The sequence below is a fragment of the Bombina bombina genome, chromosome 1 (assembly GCF_027579735.1).
Source record: "Bombina bombina isolate aBomBom1 chromosome 1, aBomBom1.pri, whole genome shotgun sequence".
Classification (NCBI taxonomy): Eukaryota; Metazoa; Chordata; class Amphibia; order Anura; family Bombinatoridae; genus Bombina; species Bombina bombina.
In genome coordinates this window covers 1,466,198,659-1,466,209,511 of record NC_069499.1, presented here as the reverse complement: position 1 = coordinate 1,466,209,511, position 10,853 = coordinate 1,466,198,659, and the positions used below count along the sequence as shown (strand labels likewise).

Sequence of the window (10,853 nt, the reverse complement as noted above, 5' to 3'; positions counted from 1 at the left end):
AAACGGTATGAGGACCGCTCACCGCAGAATCTGGAGCACCTAAATTCTTCAACTTCCTCCTGTGGAGACAAATTAAAAACTAGAATACCAAAGAGGTGGAAGGGACTAAGTGCTCTTAGAGCTTTGGGAATTTTTGCTTCCTCCTAGTGACCAGAAGTTAAATCTGAGGAGTAATGGCTCGTGGACTCTCACCACCTTATGGAATAAATTTAATTTGAATGTATTTATTCAGGTTGTAGATTTAGAGAAAATGTATGTTTATAAAAGGATGAGCCAACAGAAGTCATTACTGAGCCCATATAGGATTTAACTTGGAAAGAGTGACATATTTTGCTCTGTTTCACATTGCATCAATGCCTATTATTTACAGCAAATCTATGTAAGGACGAAGGTAAATCTCTTTACCAAGGTTTTGTTTTGATCTGGTCAAGGAGAACCCTATTGTAGCCATTTCTGCACAATTTTCTTATCTTATATTTTACCTTCACATCATGAAAAATAAGAAAGAGATCAATATCACAAAAAAAAAGCTGTAGAAAAAAAATTGTCCCCTTCAGAACAAAAATTAAGTTGAGAATAATGTAGAGAAAATGTAGAGTAAATTGCCTTCATTTGTAGAAAGGGAGGTGTCCTTTATTGACCCCTTTGCAACAAGAGTAGGGTAAAGAAACGCCAGAGAAAAACGTTTGCCTTTTTCGGCACATGGGTTAAAATAACTTCCTACAACACTTGGTAGCCAGGTGAGGCAATGTAGTACGGCTCCCAGGGAACCAGTTCCTTCTCTGGAAGAGGAGTGACTGTCTTTTTCTGCCTGGGGCTTCCTCTTAGAGTACATAATATCTCTTGCTCCCCAGCCATAGCATATGAGGTTAAGAGGCAGCCACCAGCTGAGGTTTGTTCTTGGCAGCTTGTCTCTCTGTAAAAAGAAAGACGTTAATAGTATTGATTGTAAGAAATATAGCAAAGCCTTATTGTACTGCTTAGTTAGAAATACAATAAAATTACCTGGTTTTGTATCTGGGAGTGGTTCTGATGGGACCTCTGGAAGAGTTTCTGAAGGAGTTTCTGGGAGTTGAAGATCTTCCTGAAGAGAACATATTGCAGAGATTGAAATTGAGTTTGCAGAGGCTTAGATGCAATGCAATTACAGAGGTAAACCATGTATTATTATAACTGTGTTGGTTATGCAAAACTGGGGAATAGGTAATAAAGGGATTATCTATCTTTTAAAACAACAAGAATTCTGGTGTTGACTGTCCATTAAGATGTTAAATATTGATATTTTTAATATAAAGTGGATAGACAGAGCTACAAAGAAAACAAATGTATCTGACTTCATGAAATTTGGCATGGAGATAGATTTTATAGTATTTTTTTAGCTTTATATGATGGAACAAAAACATAAATTATGCTTACCTTATAATTTCATTTTTTTCTGATGGAAAGAGTAGAAAGCTGCATTCATTACTTTTGGGAAATAAGAACATGGCCACAAGGAGGAGGCAAAGACACCCCAGCCAAAGGCTTAAATACTCCTCCCAATCCCCTCATCCCCCAGTCATTCTGCCAAGGAACATGGAACAGTAAAAGAAATATCAGGGTGAAAGGTGCCAGAAGAATATAAGGACGACCCACATAAAATTACGGGTGGGGAGCTGTGGACTCTTTCCATCAGAAGAAAAGGAAATTATCAGGTAAGCATAATTTATGTTTTTCTTCTTAAATGGAAAGAGTCCACAGATGCATTCATTACTTTTGGGAAAACAATACCCAAGCTATAGAGGACACTGAATGCCAAGACGGGAGGGTACAATAGGCGGTCCATACTGAGGGCACCAGGCCTGAACCTCTACCCAATAAAAAACCCTGCTTCGTCCGAAGCTGAGAAAACTTTAAGAGGAAAAGTCCCAATGACACTGACTCACAATCAGTCCAGAAACCAAACTAGAGACCACAAACAGACTCGCCTGAGCCAACAGTCCTCCAGGAGACACTGTCACCCAACAAACGGTCCCCCACTGCTCACCCCCCACAAATGAAGGGGACACCAGCCGAAACCCCCAAGGGGACAAGGCAAAGGAGAACCGAGAAACCAAAAGGTCCCCTAATAAAAAAAAGAACACCTCCAAGAGTAAGCCCAGCTCACATAGACCCAAAGGGACCCAAACAGGGAAAGGAGGGCACGCCTATACCAAGTGAAACCCGGGATAAAACCAGGCACAGAGACTGAACAGACGTCTCTCCAATATCCTGGAAGTACGGAATGCCACTGAAGAGGCAAAGTCATCCCAGTGTCTGACCATAGAAAACCAAGGCATTCGACCATGAAAAAGTGTGTAATACACCCAGGTAAGAAACCCCAAGTTTGAGAACACAGAGTCGGACGACACAGAGGGTACTTGCGAGGAAGAAGAAGCAGTCAAGCAAGAAACAGACCACAAAAGCAACCCCCGGACAGAGGGCAAGCTCCAGGCAACCTAAGTTGCCAGACCTACACACAGGTCCCTAAAAAAAGGGAACACAAAACCTCAATCGAGGCCCCCCGAGAAGGAGAGTATACCCTCAGAACCCGAAGGAAGAGTAAACCCTCTTCTGTAATCAATGGAGCAAGGTGAAAGGAAAATCTATACCTTAGCAGACTTAGCTCACACATCCAGAGGAGACTGCGACCTGAACACAGCGCCTTAGACCGCTCGGCCATCCTGACCTGCAGATCAACCCCCAGCAGGACCAACCCAGCCTCAGGGATCCAAGACAGGGGAACAAAGAATTCCGAAACAGGAACGAGCGTAAGGGTAGCACAGTCATCCCCACAGAGTACAAGTACAACCTGACTCTGACAACAAGGCCATAGACCGAAGGATCTATCCAAATAAAGGTCCAACAAGTCTGACTTGGAGCCAGCAAGACCCCGGGGGAACCAATCCCACCTTTCCGCCTCCCATCCAGGAGAAGCCCCAAGCAAGGACTCCATCTTCATAGAGAGGAGAATATTTCCTAAAGAAAAGGGATGATGCTGGAAGGGTAACAACTACTCAAGGCCCGAAGCCACCGGTTAATGGGAAGATAAATTCCCAACACAGATGTCCTAGAAAAGGACCCCCTACAAATAGCTTGCCAAGCAGAGGCACAGCCAACCCATTTGTCTGCAGAGCAGGGAATCCACGGGAACACTGACAAGCTGACCAGGGGAATGCAACCCTAAGGCACACCAGAAATTGGACATCCAGTGCTAGCAGCTGGGAAGGAACCAACCACCCTTGAGGCGCTAACCACAAGATGACATGGGCTACTCTTGTGGCAAAGAGTAAAAAATAGCCCAAGTTCCCACAACCGTGGAACACCCCGACCAACCCCGAGATCCAAGATTCCAAAACCACCCAAAACTGGGTCAGAAAAAAAGGCAAAACGAAGCTTCAGCCACCAGAAGGCTCAGGGAGAGAAACAGGTCCGAGCACCTAATAGTTCAGGCAAACCTTACCCTAGAACTAAACACCCCAACTGGCCAAAAAGCCAGACATAAGGGATATGGATGCATATCCAGAGAATCCAGATAGCGAGAAGAACTTGAAAGCCCCGACCAAAGGCAGGAACCAAACCTATCTAAAGTCCAACGCTCCAATGAGCAAGACTAGAAGTCGTATGAAGATACTTCTCAAAGCCTCAGGACAACCAAGGGATACCTCGAGGTCAAAAAAAATCCTACTAGCAGGACTAGTCTTCCTATCACCTCCGCACAAGCAGAGCACACAAGGAAGAGAAAGGCACTAAGCCTACCCAGCTCCGGAAAACCCAGAGCTAAACAAAGTCCCTGCAGGGAACAATCATCACCCGGAAACACAGATCCCGAAAGGGAGATCCAACTCACCCGTAGACAATGGAAGAAGACCCAAAGGTCTCTTATAACTCAGACAGATAGTACACGTCAAAGAGTAAGAGCTGTATCTAGAAACACTATAAACAGCTTACGCGTACACCTGCAAGGTGTGAAGAGCTCCCAGAAGGTTCCTGAAGGAAACAAAAACAAATAAAAGACATCCTATCGGATACAAATAAAATATCTGGCAACCAGGAGGTTAACGCACAAAAAGACACAGGCCTACCCGCAGGACCAGCCAAACGGAGCCCTATCTTTCAAGAACTGGAAAAGATCGCAAACAAATGACACTCAGGAGATTACCTCATCCCCAAATGTCTAATGAGGTGCACCATTTGAATTAGCAGACTGAAAATCCCCATATCTAGTAACGATAGGGTCATTCAATAACTGAAAAACATGTCTGAGCAATATGCAAAGTCGCACAATCCTGTAACGAAAGGCACAACACTCAGGGACAGTTACACCCGCGGGAAACTGTAGAGTCCCTCCCCAAGGTGGAAGGCCCAAGACAATAGGGCACGAGCACATTCTCAAAGAAACGTCTGGACTCTGCAGACGAACAATCGCCAACATTATGTGGAAGCGAAAACGTGCTGCAACTTCCAGGGGGGAACACGCCACCCTGCATGGAGGAATCAGAAACTGGGTTACCCGCATGGGTAGAAGTATGAATTGGTAGGGAACTCACCTCTGAGGACAGGACCCCCAGAGGCGGATGGCTCAGCAGTCCCTTGATTCCCCGAGCCCGAGGAACAAGGCGCTCTAAAAAGGCATACGGAACAAAACTGGTCGACATGTGTCAACGAGGCCAATCCGGATTCGTCACGTGACACAGAATATGAAATCAAAATAGTCTCAGTATCAGAATCCTCTGTAACTAAATCTGAAACGAGCACAGTCTCAGCATTAGAAAATATCAACATGGACTAAAGTATGAAAACAAAAACGGCACCTGACACCCACAATGGCTGGGGCACTCACCACCTCCTATGACCAGACCCCTGCGGACTAGAATATCTCCTTCACCACAAGGTCAGGAATGCAGAAATGGAGAACGGAACGGAACCACGCCCAAACACAAGGTGATCCAAAAAAGGGCACCCAACCAAAAGGCTGCGTCACTTCCAAAGGCCTCAAAGTTCCAACCACGATCCCATAAACATCACACATAAGCAGGTTGAATCACATAACAAACATGATTATAAACCCCCTGTTCAATAACCCCCATCAGGAAATATTAACCCTCGATTCCAAGATACTAACAGAGACTCAGTGAGACCCTTATGTCATATAGTTAGACCCGCAAAGGTGTGTAACCTCTCGGAAAAACATTCACAATACAGTACATTGACGATAAAGAAAAATATAACGATCTTACTGGAATCAACCCCATGGAACAGGAACACAGCCTTTCAAGTGTGACAAATTGTAGCATCGCCTCCGCCATGGACTTGAGAGAAGAAAGCAGGCAGCGGAGCGAAGTTCAACAATGCCGATTGCTTGAGGAGCTGTTAATATGAGTCAGGATGGTTTCGCAGAAAGACTCTCCCTGCATCTCCGGACTCTAACTTTCATCCATGTCCTCACTGAGAGACTGACAGGACTACTTAAAACTCCTGCCCCATGCCGAAGAGTACTACTCTCCATAAGAGACAAAAAAACAACCTCGTGGGACGAAAGGCAAAGAATGACTGGGGGATGAGGGGAGTGGGAGGAGTATTTAAGCCTTTGGCTGGGGTGTCTTTGCCTCCTCCTGGTGGCCAGGTTCTTATTTCCCAAAAGTAATGAATGCAGCTGTGGACTCTTTCCATTTAAGAAGAAAACAACCATTATAATCAAACTGGTGTGTTTATATGTTGCTTGAGCATGCACGTTCAGCCAAAGTTGTGAGTAGAAAATGCCTTACCAGACATACATTATGCATAACTAATTTGCAAGGTATCCCAATCAGCAATTTATACTGATTTTGGAAGTTATTCTGAAATTGTACTTATTATTAATTAATTTTAGTATATTTTAAGATTTATATACACTATACAGACAAACCATGATTCTGCATGAGATTAAAATTAGGCCTTCCCTAAAATTGTATTTATTTATAGTACAAAATAACTTTCTTCTGCTAATAAATACCTCTTCAAAATAGAAAATATATAGGTTTCAGAACTAGAAGGGCTAATTGGAGAAAAATATTTATGTGCCCTTTAAGCACAAACATAGATTAAAGAATGCATACAAAGAGAGAAGCGCTCTACCAGGAACGAAAAACAGCTCAATAGCTAGTTCTATGGCGAGTCACCACCTAGGAGCAGCTTCTTTTAGCCCAGTTCTGCTTTTCACAAAGGAAAAAACTTTCCTGAAGCATATCAGTCTGATCCCGCCAAGTAAGGTCAGTCCAGCCCCGAAATACCAGGCAATTTTCCTTTGAACAAGCAACACGACAACCCCAGACGATCGTTTTGGCCTCCTATGGGCCTCGTCAGTGAGGTGCAGCCATATTTCTCTAAGCTTCACTCACTGGGCAAGGAATCCACTTCTGGTTTCCCCTATCACCCTTATGGAGACCTCCCCAGGGTCATTATTCAAATGCATATAAAGAGAGAACAGCAGCTCAATAGCTTGTTCTATGGCAAGTCACCACCTAGGAGCAGCTTCTTTTAGCCCAGTTCTGCTTTTCACAAAGGAAAACTTTCCTGAAGCATATTAGTCTAATCCCGCCAAGTAAGGTCAGTCCAGCCCCGATAGATTAAAGAAACTCTGCATAAATAACCTGTTTTTTAACATATCACTTGCTTTTGTCTGTAAGGGACCATGTTTCTGCTCCTCTATGGGATGCCATTAAAAATATGAAAATTTAATAACACAGAAGTGGGAAAGCCTTATTACTGAACTGAACTCCCCCAAAGATAAAAATAGTTTAAGAAGTGATATCATTTCAGAGTTTAAGAATTGATATAAAACCATGTTGTAATTAAAAAACCTAAGCACTGGTTTATCCTTAATATAAATCATTGCAATATGTATTAATCCTCATCACTCGTTCACAAAAGTGCACATATTATTGATCTTGTAATCTGGAATGGGCATGCGTGATAGGGAGTTCAATAATATATGCAGTCTCGTCCCCTATAAATACCCATTCACGATTCCACAATCTAATTTAGGGGTCTCTTAGAAAGATACTAAGCAGCAAGGAAGCAGTGTCACGATTTACAGATTTAAAAAAAAAAGTTATATCCGCCAAAACAGAATTGGGCCTTTGACAATCAAGACAAATAAATATAGTTTAAAATAATTTTTGTGAAAGTTATCAAAAACGCCGATATAGTGATAGAAAAACACTGCACAGTTTTCACATCCAGATAACCTAAAAGATGCATTTAGATGGGTTGGCAGTGGTGTGGATGTAAATGTATTGAAATAGTTAACTATGAAAGACGCTACTCAGCAATCTATTTTAAAAACATGATTTTAATAACACCTGTACTGTTTATGACAATCAGGACAGTACGAGTGAGAAATTCAAATATGAAGTATCCTGCAACGAAATATCCTGCAGATCCCCTTAGCTGTAGATATCATGTAATCATAATATTTACATATGTACTGTATATGTCCCTATACATATGTAAATGTGTATCATGTTTACTGTATGCAGCCTCTCCAATAGAGATGAATGAAGCTTTAATGAATCGATACCACATATGTTAACAAACCTCTAGAATGTCTCCAGTGTTTAACATAGGTGCAAGCTAAACAAAGGTTTGTAAATAGCCGTGAAACAGGTACCTGAATAGCCCTTCCCAGGACTTATCAAGTGCCTTGAAGTGCCGAATTTGATAAGCCAAAACTGGAATCGAAAAGTATTTGAAAAGTTAGCAGAAAATGTATTGCGATCACTGAGCAGTTTTTGGCTCTATAGGCTAAATATATATTTTTTTCTAGCAACTGAAAACCTGTTTGTGAGTGCACAAATCAAATAAAACTGCGCTACTGTAATTGTGCCAAATCGAAAAGTAGCCTTCTCAGCCCAAAAAACTGCTGAAAATGCGGCGTCCGATAGATTGTGATCAAGGCCATGGTTAGTAATACCATTTGCTGGTTCAACCCAAATTTTCTCCAAATCCAGAGGCTTAGTACTATACTTTACAATATGTGCTTTATTTTAGAATTAATTCCTATCAACATAGTGAATATTTGATAAATATATGATAAATAACACTGACACTTACGTTTATTAATAATAAAACTACAAAGATTTCTTGGTGACATTTTCTAGAGGTTTGAGATGTCTGGGTCATTCATACACTATTAGATACCGTCTGATGCTCACCTGAGTGATAGCCTCTAGCTCTTCTAGGATGGCCTCTTCATCCTCTGAAGTAAGGTTTCCTGACAATAGCTCATCAATTTGCTGCGCGTAAAAACAAAAATACATTTTATTAATTCATTTTTAAAACAGAACAACCTACTTCTGACCTCAAAAGCTGGCTGGATATAGGTTACTTCAGAAGTGTACTTACCCGCTGGTAATCAATGCCTTCTTGAGTCTCATCCAGGATCCTCTCCACTTCCTCTATGGACATAACCTGAAAAGACAGAAAAAATAACCAACTGATGCTTCAACCATCAAAGGCAAAGCTGGCAACTTTCAGACGGGGGCACTCACATTATGACAAATGGATAAAAGTATTAGTACAATTTCCCATCTCCTATAACGACCAGCCTTTTTTTTTTTAAACCCATTTAGATACCTTTGACAAACCCTTCGGGCTGGTTAACAATACACGATTAAAGTGGTATTAGATTGGCTCACCTCGTGCATTTTCTTTAGGCACTCATTGCCCACCTTTAGACCTTCAATAACTTTCAGTTCTATTTGTGCAAATTCAATGTCTTCAACCTGCCAAAACGCATTGGAATATGAATTATAAAAGGCTTTACACATTGGGAAAAAATATTAACTGCTAAGAAAGACTTAACATGCAACATTACTTGTCAATTACTTTTTAAAACAAGAAGACACAAACTCTAATTGATCAAACATGATGGTAAAGTAACATTTGTTGTAATGTCTTATGTTTACGTAGCTTTTCTGTAGCCATTACTTCTGTACTGAAATTTAAGAATAGGTTTTAATAGGAAAATAAACTATTTTACATTACAAAAAAGGTCATATGTGCAAAGAATTTAATACACTCCAGCTGGTAAAAGGAATCACTAAAGCGGAGAACATTTTACAGTACACTGTCCCTTTAAATATGAGTTTGGTAGTGCAGTGGTTTGGTACAATTCCATGTGCAGGAGTTTATCGGAGTGAAGCAGTGAAACTAACTAACTAATCACAGACCACCTTATCAATAATGAAATTCATTGACCACTATTTTTATGATCAATCTTATAGATTAGTTGTTGCAGCCCTAATATATGGGCAGGATCTGATCATTAAAATAGACCAACTATGAATTATACAGAAAAAGAAACGTTGTATAGCAGAGTGGTTCTTCATATTACTACTGTCACACAGTTGTAAATTATATGTAGTACCAAAGTTACCCATGTGAAACTAAAGGTTGGGCAAAAGAAATACCTCTACCTAGGTATAAGCAGCAGCTGCCCGCAAAAGGTTTATGCTGATCTCTGCTCAACATGAAGCAAATCACAAGGTAGACCATGTACTGCCTTGCAAAACTGTTCCAAAAAAGCTTCATGGTAGGAAGTCACAAAGACACTATAACACATATGGAATGGGCCCACACCTTAAGGTGATGGTAAAATTTAATGAATAAGTGCCGGGTATCTAAAAATAATCTTAGAAACAAGGGCACTTGTTTCTTTCTTTAGCAGATGGATGACGAATCTGGCTTCCTCCAATCGTTGTGTGCCCCCTTTGGCGTCCAGCTCGTGAGGCACGCAATGATTGGAGGAAGCTGGATCGTCATTGATATGCTAAAGAAAGCAGGAGCTGCGGGCGGAGGATCGGTGTTATGTTTACCATAATGCAAAGATAAGTATTTAAAAAAAATAAACGTCTTTGTAAAGTTTAATGAATGAAAGTGCCCCTGTTTTTAAGATTAGTTTTAGATACCGGGCACTTATTCATTAAACTATACAATTACTTTAAAGGGAAAGGAAGCTTTCTATCCAATCCTAGCACCAGCACAAGGGTCATGCAGGTTGTTCTTGAAAGTTATGATAACATTAGGGTCATTAACCATGTATTTGTGGAAAATGTAGCAACTGTTTTTTTTTTTCTAGAAACAGAAGAGTTTGAAAAAAATATCACACTTCAAGGTTTTCCTCTAAAACACATTTGAAAGAGGAATAATGTCCCCTTTTAGGTAAATAATGGGCAAGCTCATTACCATTTTGTAGAATTCCAAAATCTATAAAACAGACACAAAAGCCAATGAAGGATTCTTTCGTTTACATCACCCAGTATAAGATCAAGCAGTTTTTAGATTATGGGCTCACATAAGATTAGAAATACTCTTGTCATTGAACAATTTGTTCTTCTAACTAAGGCTTCAGTAACCAGTTGATGGTGGCAGAATGTTGGGAACCTGTGGAAGAAGCCTATGATTCTGTACCACAAGGAGGACCAGTGATGGAGCCAGAATAGTTATCTTCTGCTTGTCTCTCAATCTTTTGAACAACATAATGAAACAAAAGCTACTGTAGGAAAGATTTATGTTACATAATATGTAAGATTCCTGCTGCTGGCACAGTAACAGGTCAATAAAATAAAATCCAGAAATAAAATCCACATGATGATCATTCTGCTGAATGTACAGGGGCTTAGGAAATCTGATAGCATACATAGACGTTACCCCACTGACTAGCCAGTTAGTGTAATATATGACATTTTAGGTCCTTCTGACTGTAAAGGGTTAGCTGGGTAGACTTTTGTGTCAGGAAAGCAATAAGTTATGCTAAAAACAAAATATTTTAGCAGGATGTATTATGATGAAAT

General features: G+C 40.8%; 1 protein-coding gene across 1 annotated transcript in view; it reads right to left on the bottom strand.

Moving 5' to 3' along the window:
• Positions 1-593: 593 nt before the first annotated feature.
• CHMP6 (charged multivesicular body protein 6) overlaps positions 594-10,853 on the bottom strand; it is a 29,499-nt gene continuing 19,239 nt past the window's right edge. The window contains exons 4-8 of the mRNA XM_053706585.1: positions 8,697-8,783; positions 8,404-8,469; positions 8,214-8,294; positions 1,006-1,084; positions 594-916 (exon numbers count right to left, since the gene is read on the bottom strand). Coding sequence (XP_053562560.1) covers positions 870-916; positions 1,006-1,084; positions 8,214-8,294; positions 8,404-8,469; positions 8,697-8,783 — 360 coding nt within the window. The 3' untranslated portion in view covers positions 594-869. The remainder of the gene's footprint in view (positions 917-1,005; positions 1,085-8,213; positions 8,295-8,403; positions 8,470-8,696; positions 8,784-10,853) is intronic.